The sequence below is a fragment of the Suillus paluster genome (assembly GCF_016628075.1).
Source record: "Suillus paluster strain FC165 chromosome Unknown EDB91scaffold_58, whole genome shotgun sequence".
Classification (NCBI taxonomy): Eukaryota; Fungi; Basidiomycota; class Agaricomycetes; order Boletales; family Suillaceae; genus Suillus; species Suillus paluster.
Genome location: NW_024537618.1, coordinates 205,569 through 222,671, shown reverse-complemented (window position 1 = coordinate 222,671; position 17,103 = coordinate 205,569). Strand labels below are relative to the sequence as shown.

The following is a 17,103-nucleotide window of genomic DNA, read 5'->3' as shown; positions in this document are numbered from 1 at the left end:
TAGAAAATCGCATTTTTGACATTTTTGATGTGTTTCAGTATCTTACCATTGCATCTATGATACAACCTGTTCATATATAATGAGCAAAGCATATATACTTGCTTTTTTATGACCAAGATCGGCTCACAATAGGCTGGAGCTGTGAGCTAGTGTATATGCTTGCTATTTCTACTGATAAGGGGCCCATGCCTTCAAAACATCAAATATTAATGATCAGAAACCTGGAGTACATTTGGAATATATACAGCATCATATATATAAATGTATAGAACAATCCAACAATGATTGAGTGCTGAGGAAGTGAAATAGATAAGAAATTCAGTGTGGGAAACTTCACAAACCCAAAACATCGAAAATGGTCAGTTGAGCAGTAGTCAGACTTTAATGCTGGGTCAACTCATGTTTACACTACATCCCTTCCCTCCACCCTTTACCCTCAGGGCAGTAGGTAGTATAGGTTCCTTAGGTAGTTTACAATCTATCCTACATATTTTAAATGAAATCTTTGACATTTATCATATATAAATGACACTTTGTGCAAAAAGATATCAATTGTCACTTTTCACACATATGTCATTTTGCCTGTCATTACATGAATCCTTCATGGATCTTTCTAAGCCTTTAGGGACATCATAAGGGATATATATTGGGGGTATCACAGGTCTCTGATTACTTATCACAGGCTTGATTACCATGTAGGCTTCTGATCAGTAGAAATACCCCCTCTACATCAGATCTCATGTTTTTGCCATATATCTAGCTGGTATTTAGTGTAGAACACATGTATGCATGTACTACTGATTATAAATGAGCAGGGTGGACCATGTGTGCAAGTGTAATATACTAAAAAACATCAAAAATGCCAAACATACAATATTTTATGTTTTTGTTCCTGTAGATGGATCCTGTGTGTGTCCAGGGCTAGCTATATGACAGACATACTCCAAATATATATAGAAATAGACCCCTTACCTCAATGTAGGTTCGGTCCTACAGGAAAAAAATTCACAGGGGGTAAACCACCAGGAGAAGGAGGGCACACCATGCAACAGGGGGTTGTCCTATGGTCCTAGGATCCTGATACATTGTTCATATTACTGAATAGGTGCTGGGAATCATTTTTACAAGTCTATCCATCTACAAGTAATTAAATGGGAACATATTTTGTGTTTTTCTATATATGTGTTAGATTTATTGATGTAGGACACTTCAGAGGGTCAAATAAAGTTGGGAATATCTTCATATTCACTCATAATCATGTTCTGAATACCCTAGGACACTTCCTTGTCAAAGGGGCAAAAGTGCGAAAATGTTTTGTATCCTACATCATTTTGAAAGGGTCCTGGAGGAGGAGCAAGTACACAAATAGACAAAAAAAGCGGTCTATTATATTATATTATACATATATAAACCAAACTACTACTTATATATGAAAGGGGAGCAATTGTGGTGTGGTGGTGAAGCTGCAGTGATATGGGGAGGGTGTGGGAACAATTGATATTGTGGAGATTCCCAAAATGGGCGATGTTTTTGGTGTTGTGGGGTAATTCCCACACTGTGTGGCTGAAAAATGCGAACATGTGATGTGTGGGAATAATGTGGGAAGACCTGACAATGAGGAGGTGACCAAAATGGGATATATTTTGTGAATAATGAATATATCCTGGAATGACAAACAGCTGAGTTTCAAAAATGCGAAAAATGCGGCTGTGTATGCAACAGATGGGATCCACCATGGGATACATCCATCTGGATAATAGATAATGGATAATCTAACTGAATGATGTATCCTAGTTTTAGGGCTATAGCCCAAAAGGATATATCCATCCAGCAACATCAGGTGGCTGGTATCGTCAGTATCAACACAAATTGAAGCCAGTGGGTGGATAGTCGTTTCGCCGAGAAAGTTCTTAATATATATCAGCTGGCGGTAACTGCTTGAAGGCCACCATCATGAAGGATGGAGTCCTTACTGCGGTCCCAGATTATGTAATGGGAAGTCAAATGAACTCCACTTACGTGCTGTTTCATTTATACTTCACCAGGTACAAGCCATCTTCATTGGTGTCGACGATAAGAGCAACGCTTAGGCTGCTCAGGCGCCTCTTTTGTACGAACGTGATCACAGTATTTACCTACCATGACATGACAACAATTTATTGTAATGAACGAGCTCTACTCCCAAGTTGATAGCCTGGCGGATCGTGCGTTGTTAGCTATAGTACGAATATTGTTGGTGCGATGGTAAGTAAGGCCAAGCGGTTTAAACTTTATGGTACAGTTAAGTTTAGGCATGCCTGTGGCCAAGGTCATGTGACGCTGTGAGATGGTTGGAAGTCAGAACATTCATCATATGGAGTCATATGGCCGGGCCACCTGCCACCACACTACGAACCTGCCACTGGCCATTTGGCAACCCCTCCCTGCCAGCGAGTCCGTTCGGAGAATCGGAACCTCTGTTGACTCACAGTCCAAGGTTACAGGCCGACAATCCTGTGCTGAATAATGTTCATGTCAGATTTCGATGAGACCTTACTTATTTAACGTTATGAATTACAGCTTACAGGGAATGCTGGCCTGGCAAGTCTGGCAAACAATCCATTTCTTTGAGCCACGGAGAAAAAGGACACAATCTCGTTTGCAGGTGCTCGGCCTTCGCCAAATCAAGGAACAACCAGGAGGCCTTCCACCATGGCCGCGTCGAAGGTCAGACAGACCAGATACAACGCCATATTGTGGAGGCCTGCTCTGCACCTGCCATTTGCTTGTATACCTGCCAGGCCATGCGATTCTTATAAAGTAGCACAGCGGCATTATCAGAGCGGTATGATCCAGCCATCTTCACAGCTGGATTTTCAAGTCCTCCGACTACCGAGCATAATTGCGTTGCACGCACGCTCGACCCATCCAGATGGCACATCTGAAGGGGCACTCTGGCTGGTCCCCTAGCAAATCTTTATCTGTATGTCTCAGTGGAGTTGCTTCAGCAGGACAACGCAGATTCATTTGTAACCTGGCAGTCATCTTCACCCCCGTCACCTACGAAGGAACAATTGCCTGAAAATCTTTTGCTACTGGATAGAAAGAAAGCACAGCGTGTTCCAGTTCCCTGTCATTCACACAATCCCCCCATTGTGTTTTATCATAATGGGCGTCCTGGTGTCCCGGTCAAGAATGTCTTTAACGGCAGATGTATTCAGGACAGTGAAGAGACTGTTTTTATGGCGGGTCGTTTCAAAATATTCTTGCAGGTACATTGAATTTGGGTTTTAATTCGATCAAAAACCTGATACTCAGTTCGCAGTGGCCTGGTTATGATTCGCCTGATATTCGCCACGCTGGACGCAGCACGGTCTATCCAGATACCAAGCAGGACCTCGCAGTTGCAATATGCAGAACATTGCGCAATTTTTACTTACTTGCATCAGTGGGTCTTACCTCCTCCAAAAATCGACTTCTCGCCAGAACTAACCAAGTCGACAGAAAATACTGCCTTCGGTCGAATCTGTCGCTTGGGCCCTCTCTTCACGAGTCCATTTAAAAGATATCGTGCTCATGTCCATACGTTTACACGCTGATGTGTGGATTCCTGAGTTCTGTGTGCTCCGAAAGTAGTACTATTGTTGGATTGCTTGAGTCGAGTCCACGCTTGTAACGCTAATAATACACATATTATTACACATATTATACAGCGGGACACGTATATACAGCTTTGGTTTCACGCTTGAGGTGAAGATGCACCAAGCGCTTGCCTGGCGTAGTGCTAGTACTCTTATGTGTGGCATCCTTGGCAGGTGGGGCACTAGAGGAACGTGAGCGGGCACCAACTACGCCTTCACCACATAACGCTTTCGAGCCTCGCGGCCTTGTACACTTGCTGTACACAGACAGTACTTGTACTTGTCGTTCAGACTCTTTCTACACATGCCTTTTTTGGTAATTTCAAATTTGAGCAAAACACATAACCGCTTCACGCTACCACTACGGTGATCGACCCGGTCATCTATGGGGCTGCTAGTGTGGCCTCAATGCTAGTTGCAATCAATACTCCTTGTAACCACAAGCTGTCCAAGTGTCAATGTTTTTGTCTGCCTCTCATGGTTTACAGTACCCCGCGGCAGTTGCATTAGTAGTGATTCGAGTTGTTTCGTGAAATGGCTCGTTCTAGTCCCCGACTCCAAATTTTGAGTTCCAGGTTTACGGGACAGTTGGCTGTTCTTTGAAAAGTGTGCCGTTACGGTCTTCTGCCACTTGCATCAAGGACTAGTCGTTCCCGGTTACTGAACCACTCGTAGTAATTGGTGAGCTTTGGCTTCTGTCACTGAGGGTTAGTTTTCCGCTGATAGACGGTGGCCATTAACAGGTCTCGTATTGCGTTGCACGTGCATTCAAAGCACATTGTCTCAAACTAATGTCTTCTAGTGGCACAATCATCCCTGGTGGCACCGTGACCGCCATTATTTTCTTCCAAGCGTTCATTGTGTCACGATGCGTATCGTTGAATGGCCGATGTCTCGTTTTATGATTCACAGCTTACTGGACACTTTGAGTGAGCGCTCTGGCTCCAGACCACTTACGTTACAGACTATCCACAGTTCTGTGGACTGTTCTGACGCTATGGGTAGTATAAAACACGCAGGGTGCTTAGGATGGGCATCTCATCAGCTCGAACATCGCAGTTATCTTGCAACGCGGACATTCTATTTCACCTCCCATTATTTCTAGTCCAGTATGGCCTATGTGCAGCCTAACCAATTGATCGTGAACCCTGGCGGAGCCGGGTCTCACCAAGTGAGTAACCTCCATGTTCTTTCCGTGTTTCTTTGCATTCTTACACAAACATTATATTAGCAATACTCTCGGTATTCACTTCCTGCCCCTCACCCCTCGACCCTCTATGCCCCGATGCCACTGCATTGGTTCCTCGCGGATGGTAGGAGAGCGGAGCGTGTCCCACGCCCACAGGGTATCACTCCCTCTCAGGAAAGCTTCCCTGGCGTCACGTTTAGCACTAGTAACTGGCCTGGCGTGCGCGTGAAGGATCTTCTGAAGCAGAAAGTTGTCGTTGACAGTCCGACTGACACAGTATTCGCTCATCATGGCTGGCGAAATACTACTCTCGCACTAGAGGTGAGTATCACTTATCTGCGCTATAATAGTTTGTGTTAACCTTCTTATGTAGTGGCCCGGATACCTGCCCTGCAGTTTTTCGGATGCATCTCGTTATCGCTTTGAGACACTGAGTGGTGGTAGACCGACAACTCGTCAAGAGTTCGCCCAACAGATTGCTTATCTGATTGCAGATGTTTACAACCGCGCAAAGGTATGTTTAATATTGACACTGACACATGGTACTTAACGTCTTGGTCATTAGGGAAAGCCCGTCGCACGTGGTTGGGAAAAGTGGACCTTCAGCGAAAACGGTGTTCGTCCGTCAGATGTGATTATCCTGTCGGCCCATTATTACAGGAATGTTTGGATCCCTGAGCTCTACGTCATCGAATGATGGTCTGTTGCTCTCAGGAAGCCTCCTTCCCAGGCCATCACTGCCCTATCACCCACAATATTCAAGTTCTTAAGTCATCGGTATCCGCTAACACACCTCCAATTCTCCTGCCTTACAATTATTATTATTATTATTGATATCATCATCATCATCATCTTTATCCTTCTAACTAGGCACCGGCTTCGCTCACATATGTATATCGTATACTGTTTGAGTACAAAAGTGTCAATGGAGGTCCAACTAGCGCAATACCCTTGGCCTGGATCAGGCAACAAGCGGGCATGAAAGTAAAACCTCGCGGGCTTGCACTATATGGTAGTTTCCACAACTGCCCTTTAGAGAAAAGACGATCAGCCACGAGACAAGCCGGACCTCTAATGTGCATTGGTCCTCGAGGCGACACAGCATTACAAGATGCATATAAAACCACCGCCTTCTGCAAGACCCATCTTTCCTACCTTCCCTTCGAGTGTGTGATAGACAACTTTAACCTGTCGCATGAACGATGGGTACATCAATGTCCCTCCCCGCGAATGGTCTTCGGGCCATCGCTGGCATCGTTCTTACAATCATCGAAGAAATTCAGTCATCAGGAATCCTCGAAAACCCCACTTTCGCAAACCTGAGACTCGCCAGAGACTCATATCTTCAACGACAATCTAACAGGATGCCAATGGCGGAATGGCAGGATGATGAATGGGAAGACGAAGATCATATCGTTCTGGACGCGGAAGAAGAAATTAGGGGGGGAGAAACAGCCGAACTCCAAGCCAATATAGCACCACATACCACCGGGGCGAACGTTGAAGAAACTTACTGGGCACAAACAGATCATGTAGCTGATGTGGGGCGGAGGCCAAGCGAAGTAGGAATACATGCTTCAGAAGAAACGACACGGAGGCGTCTGTATGAAACACCGGGGCGTCAAGCCGCCGTGCTCCACATGGATGTGAAGGGAAAAGACGTCTCGGGCACGAAGTCCAACAAAAAAGGCAAGAAAGTATCCGTTGTCCACTTGCATTTTTGGCTCAAGTCGATGCTACAGCAAGCACTACAATTGCTGGAAATGCCATAAATGGGAAGGATGACCCGCAGACCTTGGAAAAACACAGCGCCTTCCAGCTCGTAAACATCCCCAGCGATAAGGAGATACAGTCGGCAAAGCACAGAGTCCAATACGAGGAAGGGCTATTCCATTTCGCGGTGACAGGGGTTTCGGGTGCGGGAAAGTCATCGCTGATCAATGCCTTCCGAGGCCTTCGAAACAGAGATCAGGGGGCTGCCCCAACGGGGGTGGTTGAGACCACCGCGGACGTCACCAGATTCTCAGATCCAAACCCGCGGAACCCGTTCGCTTGGTACGATGTCCCAGGATCCGGCACATTGAACACGCCAGATTGGCAGTATTTCACTGCACAAGGACTCTACGTTTTCGACTGCATCATTATCCTTTTCGACAGCCGGTTTACAATGACTGACCTCGCCATGCTGGTCAATTGCCGGCGTTTTAACATCCCCACTTATATCGTGCGGTCGAAATCAGACACGCATATCAGAAACATCATCAAGGAATTGGGTTATGATAGCGATGAAGATGAAAACCACTCGCGTCGTAACGCATTGTATAGCTCCGCGCGCGAGCAATACATCGCCGAAACTCGTGCCACCGTGAGGCGCAACCTTCAGGATGCGAATTTACCCGATCAGAGGGTGTACATCGTCGCCAACAGCACTATGGTTTCCACAGTGAGAGACCAAAAACTGTCAGAAAAGACTATAGACGAACTAGAGTTAATGCGAGACCTCTTCAGGGAAGCCCAGTTGAGGCGTTGTAAAAGTGGGCGCTCACCGGTGTACGAAATCTAAAGGCTAGAGTTCGTCTGTTATCCAATCATAGTTACTGGTACTCGGAATTCTTGTCAGTCGGAATCATAATAAAAAGTGAGTGCCGTGGTAGCTGGTGTCACGCCCATCAATCTTCAGATAATTGGCAGCTGTAGGCATCAGACACTGTTCATTAGTTCATCTCATGTACAGTTAACGGCGTGACTGACTTCCAACTCACACCAAACTTCATTTTGAAGTTTTAAACTCCGCTGGACGTGACGAATGTTGCACCTGGGACAGATCTTGGTAATTGAGCATCGAGCATGTCTTTACGGCCGCGGTCGTGTCAGGCGCATCACAACCACAGCGTCATTTTCACCTGGCCCGGGAAGATCTACCCTTTCTATGAACTCTCAAATATCTTGAACTCTTATTGTACAACATGCTCCGCGTCTGGATCCATGACTGTGTGCGTTTGGAATCGACAGCTAGATCGACGTGTTGCACGAGTCTTTCCGGCGCCTGCCGGGGACTGACGCGACAGCTGAGAGCGTTTCTATGACGTGAATTCCCTTTGAGCCATTGTATTGTTTCTCGACCGTCCGTAGGCTTGACCTTGACGGTCTCCCTTGTCTACGTGCACACATTTATGCAGTGGCAGGCAATAATCCCCACGATATCATTTAAGGAGGGCTGCGATGGATTCATCGAGGAGACGTTGTGCTACCCGGTGAGCTAATACTACTTCTGTCACGGTGTGAAGCAGCCTAGCTAAAAGTTTATGCTAGGTATATACTTTATCGCCTCTCCGTGCGCGACAGGCTCCGCATAGATCCAAGAAATCTTAACTCGTCAGAGGTTAAGCAAGATGTGGCTAAGAAACCGAATTCGAGACCGTCTGAATAAGTTCGAATTATGTCCAAGATGTGATGCTTATTGTTAACCGATATGCATAGCCCCGCTCCGATGATCGATGTTGGTACTGTAGCTAATGCGTTAACGTTAGCTAGAAGCAGAAGTGCAATGAGTAAGTAAATACCTGATTCCTGCCCTTCCAATCACCTTGCGTTTATCATGCTGTGTCAATTATTACAGGCCCGGCGGTGTTTGGGGTTTTGCGCTAGCCTCTCCAGGATGCATTCCGCTGAATTCTCGGCATGAGGTTTGATGATTGAAATTGGAAGCACCATTTTGTATGAGGAAGGATCGGATGACGTGGAACGTGAATACTTGAGGCCAAAGAACTATATTGGTGGGGGTTATCACCTTGCACACTGAGTACCCGAGGTTAGGGTGGTCCTGATCGCCTTCTCGCGAATATAAAGCACGCTCTGACGCTGACCCTCCTCCGAAATCAGACCATCCCAAGCCCACCATGGCACCAAGATTTATTCGAGAGCTCATCCCACGTCGCGAGAATCGTGCCCCTTTTTGTGCTGTAGTTGTTGCGCTTAAAAGCCTCACCTTGATGCAGTGGGTTCTGTTCTGGTCTGGGTTAGTATCCTAGATCCATCGCTAGCCTCGCGCTGTGTCTTAACCAAAAGTTGCGATAGCTGGCTTGCCTGGACATGCGACGCCATCGATTTCTTCGCGGTATCGCTAACGGTACCGCTCTTGTCTAAACAATTTGGAAAGTCAACGAGTGCGATTGTACGTCTTTTTCCTTCCCTCGTTGCTTGCGCAGCTGATTGGCACGACATGGTCACAGACGACCGCGTTGACGTTAACTCTCTTATTCCGATCAGTCGGTGCCGTAAGCATCATGCCCGCAGTTCCCCACTAAGCTTACCATTTACTACATAGATGATATTTGGTATCGTATCTGACCGGTTTGGCCGCAAGTGGCCACTGGTTGTTAATCTCATTATTTGTTCTGCTCTTGAACTGGGAACTGGCTTTGTCAACACTTTTTCGCAATTCCTCGCCGTTCGTGCACTATTTGGTATTGCTATGGGTGGAATCTGGGGGCTTTCATCGTCCTCAGCTCTTGAGAACTTGCCTGTTGAGCTTCGTGGGCTTGCAAGCGGGATCTTGCAGGAAGGCTATGTTGTCGGATCCCTGCTTGCAGCCGTTATCAATCTGACCTTGGTAGCCAAGCACACATGGCGGGTGATTTTCTGGACTGGAGCAGGCATCACCTTCTTCGCCGCGGTTATCCGCGCTCTTGTTCCTGAGAGCGCGTTCTTCTCGCGTACCAAGGAACAAGGGAATGCAAATGGTACTAATACCTCGCAGAAAACCAAGATTTTCATTAGGGAAACGAAGGATATGCTTGAGCGTCACTGGCTTTTATGCATTTACGCAGTGCTCTTAATGACAGGTAATTTTTTTTAGCTCCCTGACAATGAACATACCAATACCCCTTTGCAGTGCTTAATTTCATGGCTCATGGTTCACAGGTACGTGCATCCCGCGTAGGAACATGCGCTTCATAATGCAACATGCTTAGGATCTGTATCCCACGTACCTCGAGACCACCAAGGGTTTCACTGCTCACAGCGCGAGTATCGCGACCATTATTAGCAACTGCGTACGTCTTACAAAATTATCTGCATGTCAACTCTCAATATGCCTTAACAGGGTGCTGTTGTGTGAGTTGTTAGTTAGTTCTACATACAGTCAAAGTCCTGACGGCCATACAGCGGCGGTGCTATTGGCGGATGGGCAAGCCAGTACATTGGACGCCGCCTGACGATCGTGTATGTGCGTTCCATAATGGTATTTGCATAGCTTTACTCACCTTTCATCAGAATTTTCGTGCTTCTCGTCGGAGGTAAGCACCAATTCCGGTAATAAATAGACCAAGATTTATGATTGTTCGCAGCGTTCATTCCATTATGGGTTCTACCCTCCTCGTTCTCTGCCCTTTCTGTCGGAGCGTTCTGCTTTCAACTCGGTGTTCAGGGCGCCTGGGGCGTCGTACGTGTTCTCCTACTCTTGTTGCAAACCTGTCTCCCGACATCATTGTAGATCCCGATCCAACTGGCCGAGATGTCCCCACCAGCATTCAGAGCAACATTCCCTGGTGTTGTTTACCAGCTCGGTAATGTAAGTCGAGTGGACATCGCGCGATACTTGTGGCTAACGTGATCCTGGTAGATGGTATCGTCAGCATCAGCACAGATTGAAGCCAGTGAGTGGACAGTGATGCTCCCTTCAGCCAAGGACGATTTTAATGTATATCAGCTGGCGGTAACCACTTTAAGACGACCATAATTGAGGATGGAGTTCCCACTGTGGTTCCAGACTATGCAACGGTAAGCCTCCAAGTTCCACTTCGGTATGGTCTCATCCATACTCCATCAGGTGCAAGCCATCTTTATTGGTGCTGTTGTTGCACTCGCGGTTATCATCACGATCATTGGACCTGAGTAAGTCCCACTCATGTCCTTAGAAATCGAATTGCTCACATCCTCCTAGAAACCACAGTTCTCATTTCGAGAAGGCCGATGCCGCTTTTGAAGGGGAAGATAAGGTTATATCGGATAATCCATCGCAAGTGTCATATGGTGAAGCCGACGAGAAGAGCCGCGCTTAAGTGCCCTTAGTTATGAGCATGATTGCATCAATTTATCTACCACAAGACGCAGCAATGTGTTCGACGACTACTATTCCCCTGTTGAGAGCCTTCCGCCGGGCCATGCTAAGCCGCTTGCGCCATCACCGCCATCTAGTAAATTTTGTCCGGTAGTGAGTTTTTGGAACCTCTCTCGATTGTGATATATTCTTCAAGCCAAGGTTACAGGCAGACGATCCTGGGCTGAACAATATTAGATTTCGGTACTTGAGGCCTTATTCTCCAGCAAGGGCATCTGGACAGGAATTCACCAGCTCACGCCGTCCTTTCTTCAAGCTATCAGCACCTCTTTTGTCTGGGCACTTTTGTCTCTTGCACCATGTGAATATTTTTGTAGACAGTTGTACACTTTTTAGACACAATGTACCACCGACCCCGACTACTTTGGAAAAACCCTTACGCCGAGACCCGTTGAACTTCAGGAAGATAACCGTGCCGCACCAAGCTTTTGCAGCGGCACCGGACGTGATGTGATAGATAGCACGGTTAATGGGTGCGCAACGCGATAGCGCAGTCGGAGAGTACCACAGATGAAGGGGAAATCTGAGCGGTTCCCCGTTCAAGCCTTGCGTCAATAGATCGACCGAACATACGGGAAGCCAGTGATCGGCCTAAATGTTGTACGTCAAACCACATCGATAGGAACGCTACCCTATGATGCAACTCACCACCATTGGTCCAGAAGATCACATCGTTTTTGGCAGGATCATTCCTCCTCTCGAAGAAGTAAAAGAAAAAACGCCTGGCCTCGATGTCTATATACCCCGTGTAAGTGCTGAGGGTCGACTTGTTGTCGTGTCAGCCCTGATGAATACATCCGCAGACTGTACTCGCTTCACAGTTTCATCACAAAAATCACTAGACTTTTTAATGCGGACGCTGTAGTTCAAGAACACAGGGTGACCGAGGGTGGTAAATTGTACCTCTGAGAGTGCGCTGAGTTGCTCGACAGGATGGAACAACTCTTTGTCCGAAGGCACTGTAAGACGTTGTAAACGACTTCACTGGCTGTCTTGAAGTTCCGTGATCGGAAGTTCCTATACCGAGGAACGACTGCGTTGTCGCGCCGCCTGTAAGCGCGAAACAGAGGATGATAAAGGTCTTGCATTTGGTGAACACGATGGTAGAGTTTCAAGACACAAGACAAGCACAACGCGGGGCCTTAGTTGAAGGCGATCAGAAACAATTGGCAATTGACGGATGAATTACCAGGCCAGCGCTCGCGGTAGCCGGGGATATTCTCGAGTCTTCAACCCAGTGAAACCCCATTGGAGTATGCGAGATACTGGGACGACAGTCCGGCCGCTTGCTGTCCGATTGTAGTAGATTCAGGTAATCTTGTACCATGATGGTCTAGGCCACGGCACTGCCCGGAGGAGATTGTCGGATATATGTGAGTATGGCTGATCTCCAAAATCGAATTCCAGAAATAAAGCACGACCCAGGCTGCATAGGGCTGCGGCATCCACTGGCAGTGCGGCCACCAGTCATACAAAGAATGCCTGGCGAATTGGGAAACTCGATGAGTGCCTCAGGAGGGTCCAGAGTGAGCTTCCTTCTGATGAACCCTCTCTGAGACATCCAGGTTCTGATTCCCCTATAGTCTATATTACGAATCGGAAGCTGGATGTCTCAGGAGAAGTGTTCCATGATACGAAGGCGTGAACTTGTCACTAGAAGATAGAATTGGACTGCATAGACTTCGGCAGCACGGTTCATGGCTGCAAAGAATGAAGAAGCTCTGAGACCCAAGTTAAGCCGAGTATGGAAAACACTTTTTGCTTCGCGCTCACTGTAAAGTACTTATCCAGGCATAGCATCGGTAAGCTGAGATTTACAGCGATGGTCCACTTTTGGCACCAAATGAACCCTTCAGACGCACGGAGGTAGTGCGAATTTGATTCAGACACGGAGACAGGGTGGTGATAGCAGAGGCTTCCTCTTGATAATCTAGTACAGTTAAGGCAGAGGTGCCACGCTCGTCCTTGACGACTTTATTTGTGAGATGAGTGTATTACTCTGTTGCTTCTAGATCAGCGTAGCAAATTGAACAAGGTTATAACCAATGACCAGAAGCCAGGCAGCATCGAGATATCGTAGACTAAGTGATGGTGCGTTGCCGCTCATACGTACTTCCCAAATAAGGGTATTAGTGATTGTGCGAGGGTATAACTGAAGACCAGCTTCGGCCCAACGACAAGAATCTACATTCACAAGTCGTTAGCAAGAGGTCGCACCAGGACAAATAGTAATCACTTTTGGGGTCAAGCCCTTGAAGAAGGCCGTAGGACCTTCATTTCGGATAAGGTCCCTCACAACCGTGAGGCCAGGCACCTTCTGCTCGAAGTTTGCATTTTGGATACGAGTCTTGACTGTGTCAAGCGGTGCTGCAATCGTGATCGACGCAACAGCTCCTGCAATGGATGCGATGAAGTTCTGGGTCCATGTGGCTTTGGAATAGTCTGTGACGCCAAGGGCGTACTCCTTCGTAACCGCCGACGCGCCGAAAAGCTGAAACTGAGGTTCAGAACGAGGAAAAAATAAATTCCACCATCAATGAACTTACCGCAAAAGAGCCTGGCGCGTTACGCGCCATAGTCCAGCCCCATCCACGGTATAGGGTAGTGCCTTCTTCCATGAATATCCGAAGGACTCCTCGTCCACGGAACGCCTCAGGATTTACTTGCCGTTTTATCTTCAAGGCGTCCAAAGGAAGTAGGACCTTATGAAAAATTAATAACCCTCGAAGAAGCTAGGGATGAAATATATGACTCACGACTTCACCGATGCCGGTCAAGCTGCACGAAGGAATCAACACGGTTTAGGAATTTTGTTGAGCACACGGAAAAAATGAAGCTCACCTGCCAGCAGTTGCCTGCATCATCATTTTCCCTTTCCTCTCACCAAATACGCGCGTGAACTCATCCTTGTAATGTCGGGTGATGACCTCATTGAACCACGGCTGCCCACCAAATTTGTATATTCTTTGGGAAATTTTGTACCCTGCCGCATATCCAAGACCGGGGAAGAGAGACAGAAGTTTTTTTGGTAGGGAAGCCGTAGCATAGTCTCGGAAGATGATTGGGGAGAGTGCCGAGAAGGAGACCTGGTGCCAAGGGTAGTCAACAAGATACAGTAAATGAGTGTTATGGTGATAATCACTTTGGCTTTGTTGCTCATAAGCCGTTTGGCTACTGTGTCAACTGGATGGAATACCAGCAGCTCAGCGACACCTGGTGGCCATGACGCAGTGAGCTACTTCATTGCCAGCATAGCAGACCATGACCAAAGTACGCACCAGATGCACCAGACCCCAGAATCCGGGCAGTCCCGGACTCCTTGCTTTTCCCGGAAATTGGAGGAGACATGATTAACAAGGTCTGGCAGAGGCGAAATCGCTGAAATAGTTGGGAGGCGTCACTGTACGTGTCACTGACACGTCCTGCTTAAACTTGAATGAATTTTCATGCAAGCGCGCCATATGTATTTTGGCATATTTGTCGATTTACAACAAATAGCTATATATAGTAAAACAGCTTTTCGGCTGAACTAAAAGCCGCCAAATTGACCCAAATTTGAACATCATAGGAGTATTACTTAGTTTGGGTAATGGGGGAACACGAGAAGCCACCGAATAGAAGGAAGACAGTCCCTAGCGTCTCCCACACTCAATAAGTTTCACTGGACTGAAGGGTATGGGTGCCGCGGCGGCCTCGTGACCTCGTGACCCATATGGTCAACTACATGGTCTGGGAATCAAAGCCGCGTTGTGATTATTTCATTTCGCAACTCTACCTTTCCCCACCATGTTTACCAAAGGGAGGGTTTTCAGCACCCTCTGTTTTGCGCTTACGGCTGGCGCGACAACCCAGGCGTATTTCGGTTTAGGCACTCCTACTGGTCATGGAACTTCAAAACAGCCAGTGAAATCATTTGCACAGTCTTATACAGCGCCTTACGATGAAGGGTTGTTCAATCCTGTCGAGCAACTCAGCGTACTCTCAGAGGCCCAATTCACAACTCTTGGTCATCCTGTGTTCCCGAACTACAGCGTTCGGATCAAGAAGTCTTCTGATTTCTGTGATGGAACTGTTAAGTGAGAACAGCCTGTGGATGTATTTGCCAGGACTGACACGATAACCTCAGCGCTTACACAGGTTATATCGATATCGAGGCCAGGCATCTATTCTTTTACTTCTTCGAGAGTAGGAATGATCCTGCTAAAGACGATGTAATCTTCTGGACCAATGGCGGTGAGTTGTACCGTGGGAAGTGTTCCGATTCAAATAACACAATATTTATAAGGTCCTGGGTGTTCCTCCAGCCTGGGTCTCTATATGGAACTGGGACCTTGTCGGGTGGTGAATGACAATGGGACCGTATTCCATCCGGAGTCCTGGAATTCCAATGCGAATGTCTTCTTCGTGGACCAGCCAATCGGTGTTGGTTTCTCGTATGCTGAATATGGCGAGACTGTGGTAGGTGGAATGCCTGCCGCATTAAACTACACTATTCACCATCTGGAAAGAGCACAACTGAGGAAGCTGCGAAAGATATTGCTGCGTTTGTCGCCATTTTCTTTGAAAACTTTACCCAGTTCAAAGGACGCGCGTTTCACATGGCCGGAGAGTCTTATGGAGTATGTACCTACCCTTCTGGCGTAGAGAGAGACTAATCGGGAGACTGAAGGGGCGTTACATTCCAGTCTTTGCTGCTGAAGTCTACGACCAAAATGCCGTGCTAACCGCGGCTGGCGCCACCCCCATCAACCTCCAGTCTATCATGATCGGTAACTATAGGTATCAGAAACCTTTCATCAGCTCATCCCATGTGCAGGTAACGGTTTGACCGACTTTTACACAATGTCGGCGGCCTATGTAGAAATGCAATGCACCGGTGCATCAGTTTTCCCTGTGCAAAGTATCTCGTATGTGAATTCTAACACTGTCATGCCTTGATTGACTATCTCTCCAGTTCCTGCAATCGTATGAAGCAAGCGGTTCGATGCCTTCATGCAGGTGACGTCGTCGGAGCTGACCTACTTCCCACAGCTTCCTCGCTGCCAAAAGTGGTTGACAGAATCATGCATTAACCAGTTTGATGCAATGAACTGCGGTGCAGCTGCAAGCTTTTGCGATACTGAGATATCCGGTGCTTTCTTCTCGACCGGTAGGCTTAACTTATAACAATCTCTCTTGTCCACCACACGTTTATGCTATGATAGGCAAGAATCCCTACGATATCAGCAAAGACTGCGATGGACCTATCGAGGAGACTTTGTGCTATCCGGTCACGAAGTGAGTCGATGCTACTTCTGTACAAACAACATGACTAAACATTCATATCAGGTATATATCAAGCTTCCTTGATCGCCCCTCCGTGCGCGAAAAGCTCGGCGTGGATCCCTCCGTCACAGGTAACTTCAGCTCCTGCAGTGATGCTGTTGGACAGGCTTTTGCCTTAGCTGAGGATGAGTATCACGCAACATACCCTCATGTCGCTGCACTTCTCGAACGCGGCGTACGCGCATTGATATATGTAGGCACTTATGACTGGATTTGCAACTGGCTCGGTAACCAGGCGTGGACACTTAACATGGAGTGGAGCGGCAAAGAAGCGTTTGGACAGCAACCACTCGAGGCTTGGCTGGTTGAGGGAGAGATCGCTGGGAAGACCAGGAGTGCGAATGGACTCACGTTTGCTACTATAGATGGTGCAGGCCATATGGTCAGTGTCAAGCTCACTTTCAACTCCATTGCAATGCCAACTCATAGTGACAGGTCCCGTACGACAAACCCAAAGAGGCACTCGCCATGGTACAACGTTGGTTGGCTGGGAGCGGCTTGTAGGTATTAACCCAGATACCATGTATAAATTCCCCACACAAAGTGTAGAGAAGATGAAAGATGGAATTATACTGAACCTCTACTGCACGATGCTACAAAAATGACCGAGCATTCGACAAACACATGTACGGTAGGGCAATCAGCAATCAGAGCAAGTGGATCGCCGATTCGCCACGACGTGACGACAATAAAGCGTGATCGTCATGACAGTCATGGCTTTGCTTGCTTACTTGACTTCGGACGTCCGGACGACGCAGGATCATAGTTTGGTGTAGCAGATGTTTGGATCACGGTTTCCAAGTGAGCAAGACAAGTTTGCTCCCCGTTGTCCTGACCCTGACTGACGT

At 47.3% G+C, this 17,103-nt stretch overlaps 5 protein-coding genes across 5 annotated transcripts; 4 read left to right on the top strand and 1 right to left on the bottom strand.

Moving 5' to 3' along the window:
• Positions 1-4,731: 4,731 nt before the first annotated feature.
• Positions 4,732-5,653, top strand: EDB91DRAFT_1338357 (uncharacterized protein; the record flags this gene model as incomplete). Its single annotated transcript, XM_041325620.1, has 4 exons — positions 4,732-4,791; positions 4,852-5,130; positions 5,183-5,323; positions 5,375-5,653. The coding sequence occupies 4 exons, from the start codon at positions 4,732-4,734 to the stop codon at positions 5,504-5,506; spliced, it is 612 nt and encodes a 203-aa protein (XP_041173934.1). The 3' UTR covers positions 5,507-5,653.
• A 316-nt stretch (positions 5,654-5,969) lies between these two features.
• EDB91DRAFT_1152018 (interferon-inducible GTPase-domain-containing protein) lies at positions 5,970-7,542 on the top strand. The gene is made up of 2 exons (XM_041319454.1): positions 5,970-6,498; positions 6,552-7,542. The coding sequence occupies exons 1-2, from the start codon at positions 6,012-6,014 to the stop codon at positions 7,370-7,372; spliced, it is 1,308 nt and encodes a 435-aa protein (XP_041173933.1). The 5' UTR covers positions 5,970-6,011; the 3' UTR covers positions 7,373-7,542.
• A 1,166-nt stretch (positions 7,543-8,708) lies between these two features.
• EDB91DRAFT_1058130 (carboxylic acid transporter protein) lies at positions 8,709-10,871 on the top strand (the record flags this gene model as incomplete). The annotated part of the gene is made up of 15 exons (XM_041314134.1): positions 8,709-8,827; positions 8,887-8,983; positions 9,042-9,086; positions 9,137-9,653; positions 9,704-9,732; positions 9,783-9,863; positions 9,914-9,924; positions 9,976-10,032; positions 10,084-10,106; positions 10,158-10,252; positions 10,304-10,381; positions 10,433-10,466; positions 10,520-10,590; positions 10,640-10,704; positions 10,754-10,871. 15 exons carry the CDS (start codon positions 8,709-8,711, stop codon positions 10,869-10,871), a joined length of 1,440 nt encoding a protein of 479 aa, XP_041173932.1.
• Positions 10,872-12,788: 1,917 nt separating this feature from the next.
• Positions 12,789-14,377, bottom strand: EDB91DRAFT_674920 (mitochondrial carrier protein). The gene is made up of 7 exons (XM_041328057.1): positions 14,209-14,377; positions 14,073-14,143; positions 13,772-14,016; positions 13,687-13,708; positions 13,477-13,632; positions 13,167-13,421; positions 12,789-13,114 (listed from the first exon to the last, which is right to left on the bottom strand). The coding sequence occupies exons 1-7, from the start codon at positions 14,276-14,278 to the stop codon at positions 13,034-13,036; spliced, it is 900 nt and encodes a 299-aa protein (XP_041173931.1). The 5' UTR covers positions 14,279-14,377; the 3' UTR covers positions 12,789-13,033.
• Positions 14,378-14,543: 166 nt separating this feature from the next.
• EDB91DRAFT_1152006 (Alpha/Beta hydrolase protein) lies at positions 14,544-16,888 on the top strand. The gene is made up of 11 exons (XM_041319453.1): positions 14,544-15,006; positions 15,057-15,163; positions 15,216-15,388; positions 15,439-15,549; positions 15,600-15,699; positions 15,747-15,837; positions 15,885-15,909; positions 15,962-16,079; positions 16,135-16,207; positions 16,259-16,637; positions 16,691-16,888. The coding sequence occupies exons 1-11, from the start codon at positions 14,717-14,719 to the stop codon at positions 16,757-16,759; spliced, it is 1,536 nt and encodes a 511-aa protein (XP_041173930.1). The 5' UTR covers positions 14,544-14,716; the 3' UTR covers positions 16,760-16,888.
• The last annotated feature ends 215 nt before the right edge of the window (positions 16,889-17,103 follow it).

Excerpts from the sequence above, each read along its gene's own strand:
- EDB91DRAFT_1152018 (XM_041319454.1), top strand. The coding sequence starts at position 6,012 with ATGGGTACATCAATGTCCCTCCCCGCGAATGGTCTTCGGGCCATCGCT. Across the intron at positions 6,499-6,551 it reads CACGAAGTCCAACAAAAAAG|CAAGCACTACAATTGCTGGA; the intron begins GCAAGAAAGTAT and ends TCGATGCTACAG.
- EDB91DRAFT_674920 (XM_041328057.1), bottom strand. The coding sequence starts at position 14,278 with ATGTCTCCTCCAATTTCCGGGAAAAGCAAGGAGTCCGGGACTGCCCGG. Across the intron at positions 13,709-13,771 it reads ATGCAGGCAACTGCTGGCAG|CTTGACCGGCATCGGTGAAG; the intron begins GTGAGCTTCATT and ends TCCTTCGTGCAG. Across the intron at positions 13,633-13,686 it reads TGACCGGCATCGGTGAAGTC|GTCCTACTTCCTTTGGACGC; the intron begins GTGAGTCATATA and ends ATTTTTCATAAG.
- EDB91DRAFT_1152006 (XM_041319453.1), top strand. The coding sequence starts at position 14,717 with ATGTTTACCAAAGGGAGGGTTTTCAGCACCCTCTGTTTTGCGCTTACG. Across the intron at positions 15,838-15,884 it reads TTCCCTGTGCAAAGTATCTC|TTCCTGCAATCGTATGAAGC; the intron begins GTATGTGAATTC and ends CTATCTCTCCAG. Across the intron at positions 16,638-16,690 it reads TAGATGGTGCAGGCCATATG|GTCCCGTACGACAAACCCAA; the intron begins GTCAGTGTCAAG and ends TCATAGTGACAG.